Below are 26593 nucleotides of genomic sequence, written 5' to 3'. Positions count from 1 at the left end.
TATGTAGCAATTTTCCAGTGATCCAGCTCGGTATTAAAAGTGAAACAAGAGGTATGTTTTCATTTTGACTTTTTTAAAGTGCTTTTTGACACATGGATTCTAACTGAAAAGTTATAAATAATAATAACACGAATAATACAATAATAATAATGAATAATAATTAGTTAAACTCCTTAAGAGTTCCAGTAGTTGGAGAAAGGTTATATTTTATTTTTTTAATGTCAAAGGGCTGAGGCGGGACTTCCCGTCGGTGGTGACGAAAAATGGGTTCAGGGGGCCCCCTTCAGGTCTGATTTAGGGTTTTATGACTTGAAATTCAAACCGCCCGAACAAGAGGTTATGGAACTCGGCCTGAATGACTAATTACAAATATCCAACAAGTAAGAGGACCTTAACATAAATGTATTCCATTTGAAGAGATTTGTGACTATATTTAGTGTCAATACTAACATTTTATTTTGTACTAAAAATATTACTAATGTTTTACTTGGAGCGCAAAAGTTTGCCCCACTCTCTTGTAAGCTTTTGTTTGTCATTTTTCGTTCGTTTGTTTGTTTATTAATATAGTGACGGCGTGCAACCTGTCGTGAGGAAGTAAGGGGGTGGTTTAAAAGCATCATCATCATGCCCCCCACCCCCAAACTCCAGCCTGACGGTCCGCCTACTCCAGGGGGGAGAAAGTGCTGCTTTGTGAATAAAGGGAGCGGCGGAAGGGTCTGAAAGCAAACTTTTTCAAAAGAAGGGGAAAAGGCCGTTTTTTTCCTGCACCTTTCGGTGTGAAGAAGCTTCTACAGCACGCACGGAGCGACACGGTAACCCACGCTTAGAAAACCGCCGTTTTAGGAGTGTGTGCGCGTTTGTGTTTTGGGATGCAAAAGATGCATGCACGGCAGCCGAACCGTGACCGGAATAAGTGTGGAGTAATGATTGGTTATTCCCATGCACGATTCGCAGCGTCGCGGGTCATCCGTGTTTTCGCACTCGGTCAAGCGATTTTACTCGAGATGTTGTTCATGCATGCGAACTTTCCGTTTCGCAACATGACATGACTCACTCATAAGACGTGCGATGACCGGTGTCACAATTCCACGCACACACACACGCGCGCGCACACACACAGACAGAGAACTCATTCATGCCTTTATTATGAGTGTCTCTCGTGGACGTTTCACGTCAACGTGTTTTACTTTTTGAATGCGGTTTTGTTGTTTACGATTTCTATTGAAAGCGCCACATTTTATGGTAGTGATTCATAATGACATGCCAATTGTTTAAGACTGAACCATCTGCGCAACACGTGTCAATACAGATGCATCCGTTTTCAAAATTGTTGTCCGTAGCAGGGGTTCTCAAACTTTTTGGAGTTAGGGACCCCTTCTGAAAGCAAATTTTCCAAGGGCACCCCATTGCAAATGTTGCAGAAAAAAAGTGCCCTTTTTTCACAAGCATATTCAATTTGACAACAAATACAATTGTTACTTTTCAGCCATACTGAAGTTTACAAAATAAATATTGCAAATTACGTGCTTCTTCACTACAAAATTGTTGTTCACTACAATAGTGACTAAATAATCAAGCTATTTGATGATGACATGTGGGTCTTATTGACAAATTGAAAAATTATTACAATTTAAAAGATTAGTCAATTCTACTAAACTGGTAGAATTGATGGTTTATTGAAGAGTCATGAATACATTCATAATTTAATGTAAATTAAAAGGAAATTAACACAAATATATGTTTTTTATCAATACCCCGAAATATTTTATGGACCTCCAGCTTTGAGAACCACTGCTGTAGATCACTGGATCGCAATCGGGGGGTAATGAAGTCACTTCAGGGAGTACATGCGATTTGAATAGGGTTTCTGTAGGTATCAGCAAACATAATTTTTATTGCTGTCATATGAAGAGTACATTTTTCCTTTCAGGTTAAGAGCAAATTGATTGGAACATGAAGCAACCTTTTTTTGCTAAATGGTATTATCAGTGACCTTTTTGTAAATAAAATTCCTTCATTAAGTTTTGGAAGTGCACATGAATTAACGTTTTGTGCTATTAGTGGGGAACTTGGCTGGAAAAAAATATTTCACAGAAAGTGCATGATTGAAAATAGGTTGAGAACCTCTGCTGTATATAAATTGTACGTACATCATGTGCTAGGGTTAGGGTTACAAACATTTTTTAAAAATGAAAATTAAGTGTATATCTTATGTTGAAACCAAGCTATAATTATAGTGCAAAATGTCTTTGGTTTTTGTCATTGCTGGTTAAAATTACACAGGATCTTTTGGGGTTTATTTTGAAAGTATTTGTTTTGGTGTTTTTGAGATTCAGAACAGTGTCTACCCCGGAAAAATCTATATGCTTTTTTCATTCATGTAGGAGCTGCTCCATGATGGCGGTGTTCACATGTTTGTGTCTGTTGCTGCTGGGGGCGCTGGTTCGAGGGGATCCCTGCCTCATCATCAGCGAGATCAACGCCGACAACCCCAAACTGGACACCAGCGAGTTCGTGGAGTTGTACCACACCAGCGGACAGCGGTCCTCGCTGGACGGATACACTATGGTCTTTTATAACGGGAACGGAAACGTGGCTTATAAAGTCTTAGACCTGAAGGGCCACAGCACAGACGACAGGGGTTTCTTCTTGGTGGGCTCCAAGGACATGCTCCCCAAACCCGCCATCCCCCTGCCTCCCAACACAGTCCAGAACGGTCCGGATGACGCCGTTGTGCTCTACCACACGTCTGCGGCGCGTTACGTTGAGAAGATGAACGTCACCGCCCTGGGTTTGGTGGACGCCGTTGTTTATACGACGCGCAAGACGGGCGGTGCCAAGGTCCTTGCGGAGATCCTCACCCCGGGGGAGCTGCCCTTTGTCGAGGATGAAACCACCTTGGAGGGAGACGAATCCATCGAGAGGTATTTAAAGGGAGAAGTGTTGACAGTTTTGAGTGCCCATACCTGGGTTCCCAAATGGGAGTATAAGTACATCAAGGCAGAATCTCACAAGTGAGATTTTTAAGAATTTATGAATGCATCAGCAAATCTAGTTTCATGCGTTTTAATTGCCTGATTTTTTCCCAAATAAAGAGGAAATTCACTCAAATATGCAGAACAAAATACACCTAGAGAAAACGTAAAAATGTTGTTTTGTCTTGAAATGTCGTTCTTCTGCACTTCAAATCACTTTATCGAACAAAATAAGCTCTTCAAAGTCAGAGATAATACTATGTAAAATGTCATGCTTGCAACACTCAGTGAACAAGAACAATTATCTTCATAGCATATGCATATTTTGTCTTGGTATTATGCATACATTAGCTACACCCGTCTTTCTGTCTAACTTGCATGCTAGTGTTTGATAGCTAGAGCTAGCTAGATAGCTACTGTACATAGTGCTAGCTTGTTTAGACCTTGTGCTTGCTGATTATCTATCTATCTATCTATCTATCTATCTATCTATCTATCTATCTATCTATCTATCTATCTATCTATCTATCTATCTATCTATCTATCTATCTAGCTAGCTAGCTAGCTAGCTAGCTAGCTAGCTAATCTAAATCTAATCTAAATCTAATCTAAATCTAATCTAAATCTAATCTGATATATGTAATCTATCTAGGTGTTTGTTGTCTGAAGATCAGTGGGGCTTCAGGGTGTCGTCGCCCTCCCCAGGCCAGAGGAACAATTGCACGGCCGCAATTGCAGCAACACCGCCGAACCTGCCCGTCATCACTGAGCTGAAGCTGGGCGGAGGTCAAGTGGACGGCTTCGTTGAGCTGGCGTTCGCATCCGAGGTCCGTCCTCTGGTGTTGGTGGTGCTGAATGGGAGAACGGACAGAGTTAGCGTCAGTTTGAACGTGGATGCCGACACCTCCAGGAATGGTCTTATCGCCATGATTGTTGATAAGCAGTATATGAAAGGTAAGTTTGTATGTTTTTAGGTTAGTATTGTACCATTGTGTTTTGATGTAGAACTGGTGTCGATAATTGCCTCATGTTTTTTTTTTTGTTTCTTTGTTTTTGTTTTTCAGGAGATGAGTCAGGGGCTGTGGCCATATACAGTGGGACAACCTCGGATTTTCCTGTGGGCAGCCCCCTAAGTGAGATTGAGCCTCTAGACTCGTTTGTGTTTGCCGGCCCCGGAGACAAGCCGAGCGCCAACCTCACCGAAACCCTCATCCCCGGCCGGCAGCCCTATCAGCTCAGCAACAGGTGAGGAAATAGGACTCCCTTGGAGCACAGACCTGCAGTGGCTCATTTCAAGGTTTCGCAAAGGAAATAAAGGTCAAAAACATGTTTTTTTGTTTTTGTTTATTTGTTTTGGTCACCTCCTCCAAGTAGTTTTAGCGTTTGCATTAACCTGAGATTTTAAAATATACTGAAAAAGTGACATCCATGCAAAAATACTTTAAACGTAATTATTAAATGATGTAAATATTTCAGTAAAATATACTGTAAGAATAAAAATAATTTGATATTCATTAGCTTATTCCGTTTCATTATTGTAAAAGCCCAGTCTCCCCCACTTCAGAATGGTTGGACCTAAACTGTCATATACCACCTAGTATCACCTGTCAACTTTATTTAAAATTAAGTCAATTATTTCTTTTTGACAGGAGATATTAACTAGGTGGAATTTTATGTGCATAGATCTTTTTTTTTTCTTTTTACTTACAAATAGATCAAAAGATGACAATACCGACTACAAAGTTGAATAGATCTGACAATGCTGCCACAGCAAACTTTTAAAGATTTATTTGGTAAACCTAAAATGGTTTGCATCGTTTTAAGGGCGTTTAGATTAAAAACTGTCTGTGTTCTTATCGCAACACGATTTGAATGTTTGTATGGATGGAGGGGGTGGGTTTATGGTCACCTCGTGACCATTGTGGTTTTTGCAGAAGTATGCCTTCCTGTATTTTCATCTAAAATGCACACTTTGTCATGCTGACTCAGACTTCATCACATAACATCAGGTTCTCCTTTCAATTTCAACAAAAGATGTAAAGAACACATGTTTTTGTTTTTCATTGTTTTTCTTTGCCTGCAATAAAGCAAAAATGTCAAGAAAAGCCTACTAGATATCAAAAAATTATTTGGGGTTAAAATAGATTTTTTTCATAGAGTTCCATTGAGGTCTTTTCATTACATCACAAAAACTTGACATTCAAACATTCAATAAAAGTCTAGACTTTTTATATCCTTTCCAAACCAACAGATCTATCGATAGATTATAGGCCTGCAACTATTATTCTCATAATTGATTAATCTGGCATTTAGTATGTCTATTGATCAATTAATTAAATAAAACACATTTTATTTTCTTTCTTTAATCAAAAACAAAACATTATTCCAAATTGATAGCACAAAAAACATAATTTAAATCTTATTAATTCTTTTGCCCGTAACGTGTTGGGAAACAGGTCAAAATGTAAGTAAAAGGGAAATGATTTATTTTGATTCAATTCCAAGACAATAAGTGCTTTCTTGGAGGATGACGGAGCTGAAAAAAATTACACAGTTGACAAGCAAAAATTCTGAGCATGTGAACAATTTTAAATGAACTAATTCAGTGCCATTGACGACAAAAGACATCGACGACCCATTTTTATACAGAAATAAAAGATCCGTTTTAACTGGGCTGGCAGTAAATGGATTAAAAAGATGTCTAAACTACTAATCGATTATCAGAAACCATCATTAAGCAATCCAATCATTTTAATTGTTGCAGCTCTATGTATAGCTATAATGTACGTGTCATGATTATATTTTTCTTCTTTTTTTACTTTGTCAGTTTAAAAGAGGGCGGCTTCTACCTCAGCCGTTGTGGCATGGCCATGTGGACCAGAGATCCCGGCGTCTTCTGGGAGGCCCCGCAAACCCCGGGGCAACCCAACCAGTGCCCCTGGCCAAAAATCTGCCCTCATACCATGGGTGAGTGTAGTATCAACTTGCTGTCATGCATGTGTAAATAATTAACTATTTGGATAGAAGCATTGGAACAAATGGCTGATTTTTGACACTGACGAATCAAAACGATGAATCAAGAAATTAGGGACACCCACGGGAGAATATTTATGAAGCTTTGCTCCCTCACGGTCCAGCCCAGTTCAAAGAAATTTTTGACTTACATAGCTGTCCTTTCAAAATGAATCTATAATGTCAATGGTCGTCAATAGCAGTGAATGCATTCTCTTGTTGAATTAGTTCCTGGAGGAGGTGCAGATACATCCCCGCACCTTCCATCTTGGGGGACCGGTGACTTCCTGATCAATGAGCTGAACACGGACACCCCCGGCACGGCTGAGGACGGCGAGTACGTGGAGCTGTGGCACCCATCCGGACGCCGCATGTCCCTGCTGGGCATCTGGATTCTGTTTTTTAGCGCGCACAACAATAAACCCTACAGGGAGCTCAGCCTCAGTGGGCACTTCACCACCGCCAAGGGCTACTTCCTGTTGGGAAGCGACAGGCTGGTACCTGCGCCTTCTCTCCGCCTACCTCCCAACACCATCCAAAACGGACCGGACGCCGTAGCGCTGTACCGTAGCCCATTCGGCCCCCCGTCGGCGGAGCAAAGGGGGATCCCCACCAAAGGGCTCCTGGATGCTGTGGTGTATCGCAAGATGGGATCGGATAAGGAGGCGCAGGATCTGAGTAAGGCGCTGACACCTGGTCAGCTTCCCCTACTGGAGGATCCGGAGGTTCTTCCTGGTGATGAGGCGCTCAGCCGCTGCAGGGGCCTTTATCCGTATGACCTGTCCGCATTTTCCGTAAGTATAACGCAAAACATATCTACAACTCATCAGCTTGGTTAGATTTTAGCCAAATCCTTAACCCAGTTTTTGCTCGGTCCCTTTTGCAAAGGGTGCTGGGTTAGCTATTTCACACACTTTGGGTTACTTTTCACCGAGTGGTGGGTGAATAGTGTCAATTGTTGTACACGTCCCTAGTATAAAAGTTTATCAATTTATAAGTACTTAGAAATGAACACACAGTGCCGTTTGGAAATCAGGGGTGTCAAACTCATTTTTATCATGGGCCACTTTGTAGTTATAGTATCTGTCGTTTTGACCCTGACGTCAAATATACCATATTTTCCGCACGATAAGGCGCACCTAAAAGCCTTTTTTTTAAAAAGCTGATGGTGCGCCTTATAATCGGGTGCGCCTTATATATGGATCAATATTGAGATTGGGATGCGTAGATGGAGAATGAAGTGATAAAGTAAGCTTTACCTGTTTCTTTTGTGTGTTTACAGTTGAACAAGGTTGGTCATACTGACATTGAGTTATTACGCTATTGAGAGTTTAGAGTTATTATTTGAGTTATCGTTGTTATTACTTTGAGTATTACTACATTGTGATTGAAAAAGTTTTAAAATATGTCATTAATTGAGGGTGCGCCTTATAATCCGGTGCGCCTTATATATTATATATATACTATTTTGGGATGTTTTTTTTTTTTTTTTAAACAATTCATTTTTTTTTTCCTTTCATCAACCCTCACAGGTAGCGCCGCCAACTCCCCTGCGGGAGAACAGTTGTCCCCGACCACCTCCCGCTCCCGAGGGCGTGGTCATTAATGAGGTGGCCAGTGGCCACTGGACCAATCACAGCCAGCAAAGGTCCTTTGTGGAGCTGCACGGCCCTCCGCTGACCCACCTGCATGGCCTGGTGCTGGTCGTGTTTGACCAGGAACAGAGCAACGCGATCGTCGCGCTTCCTCTGACCGGATTGACCGACGAGGATGGCTATTACATGGTCGGGAATTTCACGCAAGCGGGTGAGCACAGACAGGAAATGATAGAAAACTAGAGCTGTTGTTTTTTCAAGGGGAAATCAACCCCCCAAAATTCCTTACAATAATATTTTCCATCCAGGCCCACTAGTGTAAAAATGTCATTCTGTATAATATTGGATTGGTGGAGTATGAATTAAAGAGCAAAAGCTAAACATTTTTTATTCAGCTTAAAGGGGCGGCCATTTTGCATTTGTGGTCATTGATTGAAAATGACATCCCATGTGCTCAGAACTCAGGTAACATCCAATCACGGCTCATCTTGTGACCCTCACATTGCGCAACAGGGAGTGACAAAATGACCTCCCCCAAAGATGGAAAAAAACTAGTGGGATTGGCTGCTTAATTTATGATCCACAAACAAAAAAAATTGATTACAAGTGTGTGTTTAGATGAGTGAGGGCGCATAGAACACATTACTGTAAAGCAGTCCTCAAATTGCAGGCCCCCCAGGGGGAATAACCTTGGGGAACAGGCTTTTCTTTTGCCGTGCGAAGTGTATTTGCACATTCACGGCACCAGGTGTTACTGTGATGTCCTCATGGTCAAAGTGTGTGAGAGTTACAAACTTTTTAAATTGCTGTCAACTGTCTACTCACACAATTTTTATAGCTAATGATCCATTTTTAATCATCATGGGGGGTGGGCGTGATTTTTTTTCTTTTTTTTCTAGGGGAAAAGTACTGCAAGAAAATGTTTGTGTGGTCTTCCCCTTAATTGTGACCACATAACAGTTTTTATTTCAACCAACTGTTTTTTCCTTCATACTGCTACACACTTTGATTCTCCACGCTCAAATTTCTCTTCTCTGGATAGATCAGACTTTCCCCGAAGGCATCAATGTACCGGCACGAGGAGCAGTCCTCTTGTGCTACGACCTTTTCAGCGTTTGTAGAGCTGCCACGGCCCTCACCAATTCCAGTCGGCGGGATGAACTCATGTTCAGTGACGTCCAGCTGTTGCTCTCCTCAGTGTCCACTAGAGGGAGCCAGGTCATTCCGGCTCTAAGGTAAGCGCAGAAATGTGCAGTTAATCGCAGTTTATTATCTGCCTAACATATGCAGTGTTCTCTTGTTTATCACAGGGACCCCCCCCCCAAAAAAAAAAAAAAAAAAACACAAATAAATTGAAATCCACGTAGAGGTTGATGATTACTTTGTTGGTTTATTATATGTCATGCGTTTTCACAAAACCAAGCAGATGTCTGTGAGTTATTGATGACAATATGAATTTTGCACAGAAATTTCTATTTTGGAAATTTGACAACAACAAGCTCCTTAAGGTATCGACATTCATTTTCGAGCTGTCGAAAGATTTAAATTGATATCGAAGCGTATGAAAATACGCTTTCACTTCCTGTTTCTGGTTCATATCATCTTCCTAAAATACTGGTTGCTATGGACATTTTAAAGATGAAAATTGATCACTTAGCCAATCAGTATGCAGACTACAATGCATTCATGCTCCTTAAAAAAGAACATGAAAAAACAGCGAGATCATGAAAATTGACTGACGTGTTTACTAAATTTCTATTCGTTTTTCAGCTATTTTTGTTTGCGTATGTAAATCTCCATATGGTTTTTCAGACGAGGTGACCGAGTGGTTAAGGTGATGGACTGCTAATCCATTGTGCTCTGCACGCATGGGTTCAAATCCCATCCTCGTCGTAACTCAATTCCACTTACTTTTTCCAAAAAACACTTTGCATGCGTTAGCTTGAGTCCCATCATCGGCAGAGTTTTTTAGCTTTCTTCTTTTCCAACATAAGGTGATGGACCGCTAATCCATTGTTCACCCAACGTGTCCGTTGGAATACCATCTTCTTCGAAACGCGTTGCCCTTTTCCTTTTGTTGTTTTCGAATAAATACTGCGCGTGTGGGTTTCGAATTCCATCCTCGTCAGAATATGTTGGCGTTTTCCTTTTGTTTTTCCGACAAATGCTCTGCAAGCGTGAGATGGAATCGCATCATCGTCGGAATTTGTTGCCGTTTTCCTTTTATCAACGTAATAAAAAGCTAATCCATTGTGCTTCTTTGCATTCTTCAAGAAACATCGACAAACAAATCATAGGATGACACAATAAATGCTTATTTTTAATATGTCAAATATGTCCAACTCTTAATGAAATTTTTCTCATTATCTCATTATTATATGATTGGATTTTTTTGATTTTTAACTTGGTCGCCTTGTTTAGGTGAGAAGTTCTTGATTTTACCAGTAACAAGGTCAAAAACCTGGTTTTCAGACAATCGCATCTATTTAATTTGTCATCTTTACAGGCTTGATGAGTACTTTCGGGACGTGTAATCTATTTCGCAATTTGTCCTAATATTAAGACACTGATGAAAAAAAACTGCATCTATTTTAACAACATCAACTCGATGATTATTTTTTTGTTTGCGTTGATTTCCTTTTTTTCATTATGTTTTTGTCTGTGCATGCTCAGGTCAGTGAAAAACGGTGCAGTTTCTCTCAGCCGCTGTGCATGCTGCGATGTGAGGAGCCCTTCTTCCTGGACGACGTCATCGCCGACCCCTCATGGCCCCAACATCTGCCCCAGCTCGGCCTTCTCTAGTCACATTGACATTTGCCTCGGACCACCGTCCAGCGGCTGGTCGGAGAAGTTTGGAGGTGAATGAAACCGTGCTGTGAAGTGTATGATGAAATTCTGAATCAAACCATGAAGAAGCACTGGAGAAAAAAGTACTGTATTTTTCAGACTGTAATCCGCACCGGAGTAGAAGCCGCACTAACAAATATTTAACAGAAAATGTGTCATGTATAAGCCACACGGGACGATATGGCACAGGTTGTAACATCAGATATTTACTCAGAAAGATAGTACATGGAAGTTTTTGAAGCCTAATGAGGATGGATAAATTTTTTATTTTCTATTCAAATTGCCTTGTTACAGCAACAGTTAGAATACTGCACCAACACAACAGTAATATGCCTGATTGTGTTTATTATTAGAAAGTGCTCCCTGGTGGCGAGTAAAATAGTAGTTTGAACCCAATAGCAACCCCTTTTTCTGTCCCCCTTTGTTTACTGACAGATCGCTCTAGAATTGCTAAAAAAAAATGCAGATAAACCGCACTAGACTATAAGTCGCAGGGTTCAAAAACGTGATAGTTATAGTCTGAAAATTATGGTACTCGTAAGAGTTTTGATAGCAAGAGTGTGGTATGTAGGTTGCTAGCTACTTAGCTAACTACCCGCAAGAAGAAAGTTAAGCTGGATTATTTTTTGTAAATAATAATACAGCGTATCATTTTTGTGGTATGTTTTCAGATTGTAGTGGTCTCATTCTGGGGAAGAGGATTGTACAAGTGGCCCACTACCTGGAGCAGAAGTGTCTTTGTGGAATATCCGTATTATCGCTCCAAGGTGAAACCTTTTGTTAAAGGAATATGTGTAATTAGTGCTGCACAATTATATCCAAAATAATAATCACTATTATTTTGGTCAGTATTGAAATCATGATTACTAACCACAATTATCTATCATGTTTGGTCAAACATGTCTATTTATTGCCCTTTTTTTTTAAACACACGATTTATAAACAAGGCTTAATACTTACAAATAATAATAATAAACTTAAATAAATAAAGTCATTAATCATTTAAACAAATTCACCAAAAACCTGGCACACTAGACCTTACTTGCTGACTGCAAATTAATGAAAAAAATGAAGCCTACTTACAACCAAGCACATTAATTACTTTTACACAAATTTTAATCAATTGGCATTTTCGGTCATTTCAAACCGAATCTATTCAAATTTTTTGACAATCGAATTTTTCAAAATGTTTCTCAATTGACAGCTAGCACTGTATATATTAGAAATCAGGTGGGAAACTCAACGCCATTTCACTCTGGTAATTAATATATTAGGGTGAGAAAGCAGACGCTTTTGTCATCCAACCGTGTGTGAAGCATTGCCCCCTGGTGGTAGGATGACAAAGTGCTGCGTTTGACATGTAGGTAGCTGCTTTTTAAACGTTAATATCGCCGAGTTTCAGCTTAATTAATCGTGGCAGGCAATATTGTATCGTGATTAAAATTCGGTTAATTATGCGGCTCTTTGTGCAATTTAAGAAGATCGTATTATTTGTCCTTCACAATCTTCACCGCATTCCAATTAACTTCGCTTTGCTCTCGTGCAAGGAGCCAATTTCTCATGTGTGTCCGGCTGGTTGCGAGTGTGGGGAAACATTCGAGCCTTCTCCGACCACCAGAGGGCACTCATCATCCAAACGTCCGCTGTGAACCTGTCACATGCTGATGTTTGCTCCGCCCCCTCCACTGACCGACGCATCAGTACAGGTCAGTAAGTTCTTTGCGGACTCTTCATTAAATTCAAAGACCTTTAATTTACATATTTACTGTATTGGAGTAAATAGTCTAAGGATAATTTGGCTGAACAAATATTTTACATGTTACATGGCATTTTTTTTCCTAGGGTCCAGCCTGGGTTTACAGATTGGTCTTATAGTCGCAGTTCTCCTGCTACTCGCACTTGGAGCGGCTCTTGTCACATATTTCTACAAAAGGAGGTATGTATTCTCATTTCTTTATTTGGGTCACATTAGAGATGACTTTTGCTTCATACAAAGATTGAAAGATTTTTTTTTTTTTTTTAAATGTTCCCTGCTTTCATCAGGCGTCCTCTGGACTACGCCACCATGGAGTTGAGTGAGCACGCAGAGGGTCTCTCAGATCTATAGTCCAGGAATAAGCCGAGGGACTTTTGAGTTGTCATGTGACTGTGAGTGTTTGTGTTTTGATAGTGAAAATTAGCTGTTGTAGAACATATTTTTTTATCGTGTCATCTTTTGTAAACAATGAGGGTTACTACTATGAAAGGGAAAGAAGTACCCGAGGGAATTGTGTGTGTGGGGGGGCGGGGTCATACTTGAGAAAAAAGTCATTTTTCTTTTGTGGAACATGACTTGAACATGACTGTTGGTAAATTTTTCAGCAATCGAAGCAAGAAGTTAGAAACCGAGGCCTAACACAAATATTATGGAGTTGTAGAAAATGTTTATAGCTGCTTATGTTGACGCTTTCCAGGGGTGTCAAACTCGTTTTTGTTGCAAGCCGTGGGGAAATTGTGGTTTTCCTTCAGGGGGTCACTTTATGACTGTGAAAACCATATTCATGTATTTACATATGTACAACTCCTCCCGTATACATATTTTTTGTTACTATGCTGTATGTATTTCTAACGACAAATTTAATTTCACTCCAACAACAGCTTACCAAGTTTCCTTTAGCATCAACGTTAGCGTCAACGTTGCCTCAAACAATATCCGCATTTTTACCCCTTAACGTAACTTCTAACTTCAGAGCTAATGAAACGTTCCATCACGTCGCTGTTTGCCATCAAGTCGACTGTCTATAATCTGATGTAGCTACGCCTCCGCTAACATGGCTCTTCAGAAGAAGCTAGGGCATTAAAACACGAGCGCAAAAATAAGCCTTTGCTATTATTGTTGGACTTGAATGAAAGTTCTCTAGTGATGGACTCATGAAGCTTCATAAAGCACTTGTGATATATTTTTTTACTCCTTTCCTCTTGGTTCAAAGAAGTGAGGGAAATTGAATACATTTCCACTTCACTAGTGTTTATTTTTAAACCGAGTGCATCATCTAGAATGCTTCATGAAGCTTCATTATCCCATCATCACTCATATTTACTTTGTGTAGCATATCAAATAAGATTGATACTCATTGCTTAGCTGCAAAGATTTTACTTTTGTAATGTGAATGTGTTACAGTTACCACTTTCTAGACTCACTTTAAAAAGCGATATGTTTACATTTTCTTATCTTACGATAAAGGGAAGTGAGCCTTGATGTGGACAGTCGTTTCTTTTATGAAGGTAAATATGAGCGGGGTCTAGTTTACGTTTGTTGATAGCGCCTCCAAAATGGTCACTGTGCCTTGTGTTGTGTGTGTGTGTTTTATTTTTTATTTTGCTTGATCTGTCATTTGTTCAAGGAACCGATGCAGTATAAAATACATATAACTTTTTTTTTTTTTAGATTCTATACAGTAACTTGTATGTAAAGTAATTACACAGGCATAGGAGGTAGTATTAGGGCTACACAGAAGACACAAAAACTAAAAAAATCTAAAATTAAATGCGTCACAATGTCATGAGAATTTAAATGCAGTTGGCATAAAAGCAGTCACCTAAATCGTAGCAGTTTGAACTGTATTGTTGTAAAATTAATGTCGTTGTCTTTATTTTTGGAGATGACGTTTTTTTCTTGTTTAAAGAAGAAGCTTTCCTCACAATGATTGGACTTTATTCTCAAACGTCATTACTGTTCTTGTAGTATTGATAAAATTACAAACATATTTATTTCCGATTTTTTCCTCCTAGTAATATAGCATTTTCTTTTCAGTATGACCCAAATAGTCTTTCGTAGAATCAAAGTGCCATAAACGACTCCAGTATCTTCCTCAAATGAGAAATGAGGTCAATTATTATTTAGAATTGTCTGAATAAATCCTGTCGAATCATATTCACCTTAGAGACACATAAATGTGAGATGACCACATTACTGTAAAGTTTTATAGTGTCTTTTTTTTGGAACTGTTGATTGTTGAAAAGTGAAAGTAGGAAATTGCATTGTAGTTGTACACCCCGGGTAATATATCATAGTCTGTATTTTTGACTTGAAAATTGAATCATACTGAAACTTATCATGTTTTTTTTTTTTTTGTGAAACAAAAAGCAGTATTAATGTACAAATGTTGACCATACATGGTCTTGCATAGACTGGAAAAAACAGTCACTGTCTTCCTAAATGTTTGAAATAAAAATTTCCCTCTGTTGAAAGTGTGGTGCCTATTCCGAATATGTGACCAGCAGGTGTCACTATTAAGCTCTACTTAAAAGAATGAAGACAAGTTGGATCCTTGGATGGACCGGCAGGTGTCCGCTTACCGTCGTCATGGCAACAAAGGCAGCCAAATGTGAGGCTCGAACTTCCATCCTTTTTTTGCTGAGCAAGGACAAGTCAATCCTAGCGAATATTCAGAGGCGGGTCTAGACCAATTTTACTGGTTGGGGGGGGGCCAAGTGGGGCACAGTTTTTTGAGGAATGTGTGAGAAAAACACCACACACATAAGGGAATATCCAAACTTAGAATGTCTACATTGTGGTAGAAAATACAAACAGGAAGACACATTTTTACATCAACACGTCTTTGTAGAACGTATCAAAAGGAACATCCACAGTCTTTTTTAATATTTACAACAAAATGTTTCTCCACTTTGATTACAGTACTTCACTTGTGTACTGATTGTGTAGCACAAGTGAACAGAGTTAGTAAGAATAAAACACTCCCGTTAGAATATTAAAATGTACAAATTGACCAGAGCACATATAGGTTTTGTTTGAGTCTTCGATGTTGATCTGGCACATGTAAGTCCACAGTTAACGTGCTACGTGTCACTCTTTTTTTTATTGCGGTTCTACTCGGCTAGGTTCTGCTCCCCAAACAGGTCCGGGTTCTCAGCCAACGTCGCTCGGATCTTCTTCTTCTCCTTGAAGCGTCCGGAGTGGGAAACCTTGACGTGGCGCCCCTTAGTGGCCGACTTGTCCACAATCTTCTCCAGCCTGGCGCTGAACTCGGCAGTTTCCGGAGCGGGCCCGCCGTTCCCCGAGGTTTCTATGGTGTTGCTGCCGTACTCCGCCGGAATCTCGTACAGGACCTTGGACTCGGACTTCTTCTTGCGGGAGAAGGTGAGTTTCCACCAGCTGGGGTCAGCCATGATGGCGGGATAGACGCGAGACCTGGTGGATACATCAGGATTGTGATCTTTTTGTGTGTGTGCGTTATTTTTAGCGCCACCTGACACTTGTCTCTCAGCTGATGAATGGATGAATAATTTAATGAAGGAGTATCTTGTGTCTGTGAGCATACGTGATGTCATGCAAACACCTTCTGGTTGAGGTAACAACACTACAGAGCACTTGCTTAACATTTGCATTCTACTATACTCATCTACTTTTCATTTGACTGAGCTTCGCCTTGAACTGCTTGACTTGTTGCCTTTGTCTTTCTCATAACTCTACTATACTCAGTTTATGGCACTACTGCATCCTACATAACTCCATTGGTACTCAAAATTCTTAGCATTCATGAAATAGCCTTCTAGTACCTACTACTATTTAACAGGGTTCCTGTAGTTATAATTATACACTGACAGAAACAGTGTTTTGTTTGTTTGTTTTCAAATTGAAAGCAAATTAATTGGAACATGAAACAACTTCTGTGTCTATGCTTTAAACCAGTGGTGTTCAACCTTTTTGCAATCATGTACCACTTGTGCAAATATTTTTTCAGCTACATACCCTCCAGCCTGTGTAAACATTTTTGGATGAGGGAAAAAAAGACTTAAAAGAGAGTGCTGTGCCATTCATGTCTGATTTATTACATTTCAGAAGTATATTTTTTTTTATACTTTACTATAATACAGAGGGTTTTTTTTTTTAGCTATGGCACACTTATTTTCTTTCTCAAGGCACACCATCAGCCAAAATTTTTAAAATTTGAAATTCTGTAGCCTATATTGACAATATAAAGTAATTCTAATCGGATAAGGAATCAGGTAAACACATTTCAACACATAAGATCTCGTCTCAAAGTACTGAGCTGCCGACAGTTACCCACATGCTATTTTTGTGTAAAAAGGCATGCTACTTACAGATCAAAACTTAAAAAAATACATGTACACCCTTTGTAATTCTGTCTTGAAAAGTTGATTCCTTTGCACTTCTATAGATTGAAGCAGAAATCATTTTGGATTAATTGAATCGAAACGTTTTGAATCAGAAATTGTTGAGGATCAAATTCGATTCTGAATTGAATCAGAGACTCCCAAATCAGAAAAGAATCGAATCATGAGACATCCAAAGATTCCCACCCCTACTATATATACTATATTCTTAACCTGTTTGTAGTGATGTGAAATATTTTTTCAGCCAATTATTACATAACCATTGCAAAGCGTTTTGGAGGAAAAAACAAACAAACTTTAAAAAAAAAATACTGTACTGAGCCATGTGTGTTTAACTATATTAAAATGTGGACCTATAATTGTGGTGATAAAACATATTTTATTCAGCAACTTAAGAAAATATCATTTATAACATCAAATGAGTTATGTATTTTCAGGCTTGTCAGCTATAAAATACTATCACTAGTCACAATGTGCATCTGTATAAAACTTAACAAAATAAAGGCGGTCAATACTCTTGCAGAGGGCTCACTATAAGATCATTTAGAAGAAGTTGTTTCATGTTCCAATTGATTGACTCTTAATTAGAAAAGAAACATTTACTGTTCCTCATGTGATAATAAAAAGGCAACAAATTAGAATGTTTGTTCAATTTGATCCCAAGGGGTCTTCAAGTACCTCCAGGGGTATTCGCAGCCCGATTTGAGAAGCACTGTTTTACATTACCCTGCACTGCATCACACTCCATTAAAGCTTTCGCTGCATTACTCCACTCGGTTGTCCGCTCTTTGTTGCAGACGGATTAGGAAATTGTTATCACACAATTGTGTCCTGTTGTGATTGTCCCGCAGTGAAAGAGTGTGCATTTGTTCTCAGTTTTCTCCCAGCAGCTATGCAAATAGCAAACATGTGCGGGGCTCTTATCAGTGAAGTGCACACCTGTCGGCACAAAGGTCCCACGGCGTGTTTGATCTGCTGTGTTGACTCCTAAAGTCGTAAAGGTTTTATTTCTTTTTATGCTGCTAAAAGGCTTGTGCATCAAGCTCGATGTATTATGTGTGGTTCGCTGTTCAGGGGCATATGCCAATTTAACATTATCTTTTTTTTTTTTTTATACGTCATATCAAAATTATTTCCCAGGGATTTAACATTTTGCAAATTTCTGTTTGCGCATTTGGAGACATTTGTGCACATTGTTGATGCCTTTTTTTTTTAACTAAATGCAAATGTGTAGCCCTTCAAAGTTAAATACAACTGAACTTACACAAGCATTCAACTAGTGCTAAAAAGGATCCTGGTTAGCTTCCGAAAAATAACTTTTGCAATGTGTGCATAAATCCCCCTGGCGTGTCGGACCTTTGACTGTTGACTCAGTGGAAGCCTAAGCATGGTTAAATTTTAATAAGTTACCGTGTGTGTTCTGTCATGCCTCAACACATCACAGCAGCAGAACAATCCAAAAAAGAACAGGAACACTTTGCACCGTTTTTTTTCCAAATCACTAACCAAGTGACAGCGACAGAAGGTGCTCGCTGTCACACTGTCTTGTGTTTGTGATTGTAACTTTCAATTGATTTTGTTTCGTTTGTTACCGTGGTTACAATAGATGGATAGATTTATCCTCCTGAGACCCAGCCTACTGATTTTTGTCCACTGTGCTGGACATTTGTTTTGATCTTTTTTTGACTCCATGGAGTCAAAGTTCTAGTGTCCTCAACAGAGGACACCCTGGCCTTTCCAATGATGTTTCGTGTTTGGGTGCAATCTCAACTTTGGTATCTTGGAGAGACAAAATGGACACAACAGTGGACACAAAAAAACAGGCTGAGTCTCAGGAGGACATAGATACATAGAAGATGACCCGACACATTTGACGCCATCACTCGGTTCCTTTGCAAGGAAAAGTATGATTTCGGATTGTCCCTGAACGCAACACATGGTAGACAGATATACAGATGGATGTCCTACCTTGCTGGCTGTAGAAGATTAAAAAAAGCAAAGTTGTGCCGCCATCTTTAAAAAGTCTTTCCCCCCTTTTTGTGGTCTTTTGTCAGGTAAGCAGCATCTCTCTTATCCGCCTGTCTTTGACCACAGTCTCACCTTGTCACCCTGCAGCCCCAGCCACCTGACACACACACACCCACACACCTTGGTCCCGCCCAGTCGAGTGCAGGCGTGTGTGACGGTGACTCAGTGGGACCTTCCTTGGGTCCACGTCGTAGAGATTCCTGAGAACCGTGCAGCTTTCCAAATCCGCACATAAATTTCCCTTTATCAGCCACTCGGGCCCTAATGTGGAAGTTGGACTCGGAATAAAGTCATCTTTGTGTTTGACTTGTCCCACTCCTGTTTCACAACTGGGATTGCACACACACACACACACACACACACAAACTGAACGGAGACTGTAGTCAGCCATGTTTTGCATATGTTGTATGAGGCCTTCACACGCTTACTCTGGAAGTTTGCTTGAAATTCAAATGGATTCCCTTGTATAAATTTTAAGCCACCGAAGAACTAGCGTGAGTCAACTCTTTTCCTGTCGTTTTTAAGCTAACTACAGAGATGTGAAGACACATTTCTGAATACTGGTCTAAATCTAGATTTCGACCTTATTTTGACTGGCAGTATTTTTTTTCTATTGCACTCAGTACTTTGCCTGATTCTCTAGTGCAACACTGGGCCAACTCCATTTTCCAAGATGGCTCTTCCCTTCAACTACAGCTTTACCTTCTGCAAACAGTCCAGAAAGTGAAAGAATGGATGACTGTAAAAAATGAGAAATATTGGCAGATTTTTGAACTCGTCTTTCTCTTTTGCACTTTTTCTACACTAATTTACTTCTTATCTTTCAGGCAACCTTGATGGTACAGATAAAAATTCGTCAAATAATATGGGCAATTATGATGGTATCAGTGGAGGAAATCGCAAGCAGTGCAAGCAAAATTAATTCTATGTTTTGCAAAATGCCAATCAGTGGAAAACTACGGTGGCCGAGAGCCCTCAATGCTGCAGATAAGAAAAACGTGTGGGCTCTCGGCCACCGTAGAAAACCCCACTCTTAAAAAAGTATTGCGTCAAGAAAGGATAAACAAACAAACAAAAATCTCACAGAGTTCACTGTAGCCATAAAACTTTAAATCATTTTCCTGCAAATGACAAAAATAGAGAACTGCATTCCTATGAAATATTGGATGTTTATCGCTATACACCGTAAACATCTCAGTGTGAGCCAATACATTCTAAGACAGGATGAGGTAGAGTAGGGTTTCAAAACAAAGTTTTGATCGGGGTAAGAGTTTCGACTGGATTAGAGTTCTTTTTCTCTCACTTCTTCCATTCCTTTTATTATTAAATAATTTGACAATAATTTGAAAAAAAAGTTGTGGCTCATAACCAACGCCAATAAACAGATTAGCTGGAAAGAGGCTGTCCAATAAATCACAAAATTTATGATTAACGAGTGTGGGTGTCTGGAATGAATGTAGTCATACAATAACATCATATCTAACTAGGCCATTTATATTTGAAAAGGGTTTACAGATTAATTGTTTTATTGTAAATATAATCTACATGAACAGAAGCACTTTTTCTCGATTTCAGACAAACGAGAAACTATTGATACCGATTACTGTTACATAAATAAATCTGCATCGAATGCCTTAATATTTCGGGATGTCTGGCAACTAGAGCGTTGAATAAGATAAATGCATCTCTACTTAATTCCCCAGCAGAGATTAAAAAAAGTGAACGCTCACCTAATTCTTTGTTAATACATTCGTTATAAGCATTGATTAAGATCTGTCGCCCTCTACTGATAGACTATATAAACTGCAAAATAGATCAACGGCCAATCACCAATCAGAGTCAAGTTCTAGCAAACTACGCTTTGATTGGCTAGTTTTTTGATAATGTAACATCGACGTTTTCTATTGGTTTTCTCTCTCGAAACGTGTCAAAACCGGATGATGAGCACTTCTTCAACTCAGTCCACTAATAAACATGGAATAAAGCCGTAAAATAGGATTTAAAAGAAGAACAAGTCATAATGGAGGTAAGGGAAAATAAATAACTGCCCCTATTACCGTGAGGTATATGTTTTAAAGCTCCGTAAGGTGTAATTTTGCAGATTTCCGTCGCTTCTGAACCGTAAAATGTACGATTTCGAATGTTCATCTTCTTACTTCAACAGAACATACAGAACGTCCCAATCGACATCCAGACGAACAAACTTTTGGGTAAGACCGACAGCAATATTTTCTACTTTAAAGCTATGCTTTCGTGGACCTTCGGAAAGTAGTCGATGGTGCGTTCAGTGTCCTCATGTAGACCAATGTTTACGACCTTTATTGAGCGCTACATAACTTTCGAAACATTTTCAATCATGTATCACACAAAAATATAATGCTGTGCTGAGCATTATTATAATGACGAATACTCATGTTAATTGTATCCTCTGCCATCTAGTGGACGAATGTTTAATTACTCTGCCTATCAGTATAGGTCGCCAACCTAGATAGACGAATCCATTGAGTCAAATTTGATCATTTCCCATGGTACTTCCGAAAATGTAAATGTGTGCAGACTGGCTGATAGATCGACGTCACTGCAATCTCAAGTGGCAAAATGGCATCAAAGGGATCCGAGAGAAGATCAACGCCGCCATGCAGGACATGCCAGAGAACGAGGAGATCAAGCAGCTCCTCTCAGGCTCCTGTGGGTTCTTATCCCCTTTGGATCTTGATGCATGATTGCCATGTGTTGACATTTACGTTTTTTACAACCGTCGTTTTTTTTTGTCTCTGCGTTAACATACTAATTGATCTTGTTACACGTAGATATTCACTACTTCCACTGCTTGAGAATCGTGGACATCCTGAAGGGAACGGAAGAGTCAACCAAGAACATTTTTGGAAAATATTCCTCGCAGAGGATGAAGGTGAGAAGATCCAAAAGGTGAAGAAATTCCAATTTTCTGATGCTTTGGTTGTCTCCTTTCAGGACTGGCAAGAGATTGTGCATCTGTACCAGGCGGAGAATATCTATTTAGGCAAGTGCAGACTAATTACAAGATCTTTTGAAAACATTGGAAAAAGGGGCAGCAAGTAAGCCCTGTGTTGTTTTATTTTGATTTTTTTTAACAGCCGAGGTGGCCAGCCTACTGATTCGCAACGTGAGTTACGAAGGCCCGGCTCTGAGAAAGCAGGTGGCCAAAGCCAAGCAGCTGCAACAGGAGATGAACCGACGTGAGGTGGAGTGCCAGAACCTGGCCGCTGACATGCGGGACCACTACTATGCCGCCTGCAAGCAGTACGGCATCAAGGTGAGTGAGGCTATGAAGGATTAGAAATAATGGTGGGTGGTACATATGCATCTGGGGGTGTGTTCAATTTCATTATTCAAAAACCCAGTCTCCCCCCATATCAGAATGGTTTTACCCAAACTCTAATGCTACCTAACATCACCAGCCAATCACTTGGAAATTTTATTTAAAACTATGTCATTGCTTTCTTTTTTAGAACAGATCTTTACTATGACCTCAATGGAGGACACTTCCTCCTTATGGGCACGCATCTTTATTTATTAATAATGAATTATTGGGTTATCCTTAAGTGCTTTACGTTGATCACTTGGTCGAAAAAAAAATACTTCACAAGAAAAAAGATCGAAAACAGCTGCCTTAGCAAACACCAATTTCATTTATTTTTACCTAAGTAATATAAAACACAATGAATAACATTGCAGTTGCAATATAGTTGGATAGCTATCTTGACCTAGCTAGCTAGCTACGTCAAGGTAGGTCAAGCTAGCTAGCTAACTCGCTTGCTAGCTGTCTAACTACTGTAACTAACTAGCTAGCTATATAGCGAGCCAGATCAGGGTCCAACAAGCTAGCTAGCCGCAGAACTACCTGGCTAACTAGCTGTGTAGTAGAGGAAGAAAATAATTGATTCCATTTGGGGAAACAGTACAATATGTAAAATTACAATTGCAAAAACATGCTATGCTGGTTTCACTATTATCAGAATTCTGCACCTCTCCCAGGGAGACAATGTTCCTCGTGAGCTGCAGGCTTTAGTCAAAGATCTACCAGACGTTCTTGACAAAGTGGGGACGGATGCCGCCAGGCTTGAAGAGAAAATCCAATTTTACGCCGCTTTCACCAACTTTGTTTGCAAGTGGTGAGTACACGATCCTAAAGGAACTCCTGTCCCATTGCTGAGCTGAGGAAAACTGGTCGGCAGGTCGGAGCCGGTTCTTCCTATGTTGACATTCGCGCAGAAACGAGGGAATTCTACTTTCTACGAGTGGAGGACCGGAAAGGTTCCCACGTTGGTAGAGAGGCCGCGTGTGGAGGAGACGCCTGTTGAAGCGCCACCGGCAGAGGACACGGTAAGTAAACATCTCGGTGTAGATCACGGGTCAAATTCAAGATCAGTGTGCAGAAAAATCCATCCAACCATTTTGTAGAGCCGCTTATCCTCACGAGGGTCGCAGGCTTGCTGGTGCCTATCCCAGCTGACTTCGTTCAGGCAGTAGGTGGGGGATGCCATGAACTGGTTGCCAGCCAATTGCAGGGCACTCAGAGACAAATGACCATTCACGCACCCAATCGCACCTAAGGACAATTTAGTATGTCCAATACACCTGCCATGCTTGTTTTTGGAGTATGGGAGGAACCCACACAGGCTCGAGGAGAACATGCAAACGGCACACAGGAAGACCGGAGCGAGGTGCATTTGAATTCGGGTCCCTGAACTGCGAGGCGGATTCTCCACTGAGCCACTCCTTACCCCCTATGAAATTTTTTTTGAGCCGAGTACCCCTTAAATGTATTTTTGAACTACATTTTTAGTGGTATCAATACACATATGAAGATGGATAATGAAACATCTGTTATTCCTTCCTTGTCTGCTGCAAAAATTGCATCACTGACTGCAAATCCGTACAAAAACATTTTGCAAATGTGTCACTATAATACAATTTTACAAGAAGTTGCTTCTTGTTCCAATTCATTTGCTCTTGATTTGAAAAGAAAACGTAGTGTCCCTTTCATGGTATTAAAAAGCATTAACTTTTCACTGGTACCTGCAGAAACCCTGTTAAAATCTCATGTGCCCACTGAAGTGCCTCCATGCAGCCATTTTCGAGCAGCTAAAATAGTTTTGAACTGCAGTCCCAACGTGAAATAGTTTTATTCATACAAAAGTCACTCATTAACAATAGGTAACTAAGTGACGTTTTTTTTTGTGCTTCAGATTGACTGGGGAGACTTCGGCACTCAGGAGTCGAATTCCGAAATCACAGTTGAGGATGGGATCGACTGGGGTATCAGTGTGGAGGTATCTGAGGTTTTGTATTGTATTTTGGAAAAAAGCTGTGACATAACCTAATGTGGAAAAAGTGAAAAACTGCGAATACTTTTCGGATGGATTGTATATGCACGACATCGCCTGATGTTTTCTGCCAACAGGACGGCGGCGGCGATACGATCGACTGGGGGGACGGCGACCACGCTCCCGTTGAGATTGAAGTCGTACAAGCAGGCACAGACTGTGAGTGGAACAAATAGCTTTGTTTGAAAGTTTTTATGTTTGTTAAAGAAGTTGCACGTCGTCGTAGGTCCTGAAGGCGTGGCCAAAGGCAGCGATGCCTTGAGCTTGCTGGAGAACGCTAAGTCACGCTGTCAGTTCATCGATGAACTCATGGAGGTACAGGTCACAATTACATTAGTTAGAAAATACCCAGAACAGATTTAGCCAATCCCTGCCTTAGAAGTTCACCCTGTTCCTGTCCCCACACAGTTGGAAATGTTCCTCAGGCAGCGCCTCAACGAGATGGGCCAAGAGAGCGACGTGGTGGCCATCAGTCAGTTTCAGTCGGCGCCGCACATCATTCAAATCCAGAGCAGCGAGCATATCCGGGGAATGCTTTCGGAAGTTCAGGACCTGCTGGGCCGACTCACGTCGCTCCAGATGCAGCACCTCTTCATGATCTTAGCCTCGCCGCGGTATGTAACTGCAATCCATTAAAAAAAAAGAAATGCTTCCAGCACAGTTGAACTTGATCTTGAGTTTGATCGTTTATAGCCGTCAATGGCAGCAAATGAGATCATTTGTTTTGTTGTTTTACATATTTCTTTACATTTCTTAGCTCATTCAATATCAAAGATTTATTTTGTTTTTTTCTTTTTTTCTCATGCCTTGAAACCCGCTACTTTTAGTCCAGTGTGCCTTATTGGCAGTTTTATTCACAAGCCAGCAGGGGGCAATCCCATTAAAGTTTAGTGAGACAGATGCCGATGATATCAAAGTATAGATTTGGAGTTTGAACTGGTATTTTGCTCAACACCAGGGGGCACTCTTACGTGTTTACGCAAGCAGGCATGTTACTGATGTATTGGTGCAGTATTCTAACAATACAAGTGTGTTGGTGTCAAAAGTGTTAGTGCTAGTGTTGTTTCTAAACTGCAGGCATGTTCAGTCTTTGTTGAAGGCATGATAATGCTGTAACCAGGCAGTTTGGGGGGAAAAAAGTTTAGTTAAAAAACAAATACCCAATTTCAATGTATTCCTGTGTAAAAATCTGATGTTACAACCTGTGGTTTATAGTCCGGTGCATCTTGAAAATACATTTTCTGTTAATTTTTTGTTGGTGCGACTTATGCTCCGGAAAATATGAGGCTTCGGATCCTAAATTAATAAATAACTTTAGGTATTAAAGTACTGACGTTGTGAATTTGATTGACGTAATTAATTACTTTGCGCATTCAAGTATGAAAGAAATCAAGTAATCGATTACTTTATTACTTAATTACCTACTACAGTACCAATAGTGATGATTACTTTAGTACTTAATTTAGTGCCCGCCATTCTTACACATTCCTTAAAATGGAACAAGATAAAAATAGGAAACTGAGATTGAATGTTTTGACTTTTAAAAAATGTAAAAATGTCTTTGGGATCAAATGAGTTAACAGGGAAGGAAGTTATCTGTAAAGATATTCTGCCACTGACTATCTCTACTCTTGAGTTTATTGTTTTCTCAACAAGGTCCTTGTCATAAATAAAATGTAATAAATGCTTGAGTGCAGGTATGTGGAGCGTGTGACAGAAGTGCTGAGGCAGAAAATGAAAGAGGCTGATCTTCTGGAGGTGAAGGCCATCAGCATGGTGGAGAAGAGGCGGGAAGCCGTGGAAGAACAGTCTAGGTTGGAGCCTCGAATTGATCTTCTGGTAGAACGCACGCAGGAGCTCAAAAAATCGGTAAGCATATTATTGTGAATGCTGGGGAGCATACCGCAGCTGTCGGGCGGAAATCTTTGTCCAAATATGGCCAGTTTGATCTTTTAGTTAGCTTTTGTCAAGTATCAAACGGTATATATAAAATCTCCTGTTGTCACCCTTTACATTTCCCGCATTTCTTCTAATTCATATCCAGGTTTTATATAGAAATTACATTCTCTAACTATTGCTACCCACTGTATCCTAAATAACATGAATCTATTCTATTCAAATGTTTTATCCGTCCCAGTGTTTGTATTAAGTGTTGCTTACTTTACTCCTCATAGATTGAAAGTGACATTTCCAAGCGCTACAACAACCGACCGGTCAACTTGATGGGTGTCATCATATAGTGTTTATCCAGGACAAAATTAAAAGTTTTATTTCAATTAAAAAGTGCCGTAACGTGTGTATTTGTGTGTATGTGTTAGAAACTGTCCATTCATCCCTTCTCTAGACTTATTTTTCAAGTTTTTGGCCTTTCATTTACACACTTATTTAGGGTGGAAACTGTCTTAATTTTACTCCATAAGTTGATGACATAAAAGTAGCCAGCACAACATATTGCATCGGGTTACATCATTTAGTGAAACAATAACAGAAAACCCGCAATACAAAATATGAGTCATGTGAAAGTAAGAGAGTAGCAGCTGTTCTTTTTCTTAAAAGGAAAGAGTTCTGCCCTGTGACGTGTATGGTCTGATGATATTTATAAATCCGTGGAGGGGAATTTCAGTCGGCT

At 40.0% G+C, this 26593-nt stretch overlaps 3 protein-coding genes and 1 non-coding gene across 4 annotated transcripts; 3 read left to right on the top strand and 1 right to left on the bottom strand.

The window, feature by feature from the left end:
• Positions 1-672: 672 nt before the first annotated feature.
• On the top strand, positions 673-14643 carry LOC148409467 (uncharacterized). Its single transcript, XM_088439675.1, has 13 exons — positions 673-812; positions 2385-2924; positions 3628-3929; positions 4040-4220; positions 5803-5942; positions 6216-6781; positions 7520-7793; positions 8625-8817; positions 10256-10440; positions 11101-11196; positions 11977-12135; positions 12272-12365; positions 12473-14643. The coding sequence occupies exons 2-13, from the start codon at positions 2395-2397 to the stop codon at positions 12534-12536; spliced, it is 2784 nt and encodes a 927-aa protein (XP_088295801.1). The 5' UTR covers positions 673-812; positions 2385-2394; the 3' UTR covers positions 12537-14643.
• Positions 9394-9475, top strand: trnas-gcu (transfer RNA serine (anticodon GCU)). Its single transcript has one exon. It is a non-coding gene; the product is annotated as a tRNA-Ser (tRNA).
• Positions 14644-14961: 318 nt separating the features above from the next.
• Positions 14962-17579, bottom strand: LOC148409466 (proline-rich protein 15-like protein B). The gene is made up of 3 exons (XM_088439676.1): positions 17294-17579; positions 15692-15738; positions 14962-15622 (listed from the first exon to the last, which is right to left on the bottom strand). Exons 1-3 carry the CDS (start codon positions 17313-17315, stop codon positions 15299-15301), a joined length of 393 nt encoding a protein of 130 aa, XP_088295802.1. The 5' UTR covers positions 17316-17579; the 3' UTR covers positions 14962-15298.
• A 2917-nt stretch (positions 17580-20496) lies between these two features.
• On the top strand, positions 20497-26262 carry cdk5rap3 (CDK5 regulatory subunit associated protein 3). Its single transcript, XM_088439160.1, has 14 exons — positions 20497-20621; positions 20760-20805; positions 21152-21283; positions 21406-21506; positions 21569-21617; positions 21712-21890; positions 22613-22749; positions 22813-22960; positions 23827-23910; positions 24042-24123; positions 24191-24279; positions 24373-24578; positions 25662-25833; positions 26139-26262. The coding sequence occupies exons 1-14, from the start codon at positions 20616-20618 to the stop codon at positions 26202-26204; spliced, it is 1497 nt and encodes a 498-aa protein (XP_088295286.1). The 5' UTR covers positions 20497-20615; the 3' UTR covers positions 26205-26262.
• The last annotated feature ends 331 nt before the right edge of the window (positions 26263-26593 follow it).

This window comes from Hippichthys cyanospilos, chromosome 17 (genome assembly GCF_059441005.1).
Source record: "Hippichthys cyanospilos isolate Australia breed blue-spotted pipefish chromosome 17, RoL_Hcya_1.0, whole genome shotgun sequence".
Classification (NCBI taxonomy): Eukaryota; Metazoa; Chordata; class Actinopteri; order Syngnathiformes; family Syngnathidae; genus Hippichthys; species Hippichthys cyanospilos.
This window is presented reverse-complemented; position numbering and strand designations above follow the sequence as displayed.

Excerpts from the sequence above, each read along its gene's own strand:
- cdk5rap3 (XM_088439160.1), top strand. Across the intron at positions 21,507-21,568 it reads ATTCCTCGCAGAGGATGAAG|GACTGGCAAGAGATTGTGCA; the intron begins GTGAGAAGATCC and ends GTCTCCTTTCAG. Across the intron at positions 24,280-24,372 it reads TCATCGATGAACTCATGGAG|TTGGAAATGTTCCTCAGGCA; the intron begins GTACAGGTCACA and ends GTCCCCACACAG.
- LOC148409467 (XM_088439675.1), top strand. The coding sequence starts at position 2,395 with ATGATGGCGGTGTTCACATGTTTGTGTCTGTTGCTGCTGGGGGCGCTG. Across the intron at positions 3,930-4,039 it reads TGATAAGCAGTATATGAAAG|GAGATGAGTCAGGGGCTGTG; the intron begins GTAAGTTTGTAT and ends TTTGTTTTTCAG. Across the intron at positions 12,136-12,271 it reads TGACCGACGCATCAGTACAG|GGTCCAGCCTGGGTTTACAG; the intron begins GTCAGTAAGTTC and ends TTTTTTTCCTAG.
- LOC148409466 (XM_088439676.1), bottom strand. The coding sequence starts at position 17,315 with ATGGAGTGTGATGCAGTGCAGG. Across the intron at positions 15,739-17,293 it reads GGAGTGTGATGCAGTGCAGG|ACACAAGATACTCCTTCATT; the intron begins GTAATGTAAAAC and ends GTATGCTCACAG. Across the intron at positions 15,623-15,691 it reads TCATCCATTCATCAGCTGAG|AGGTCTCGCGTCTATCCCGC; the intron begins AGACAAGTGTCA and ends GATGTATCCACC.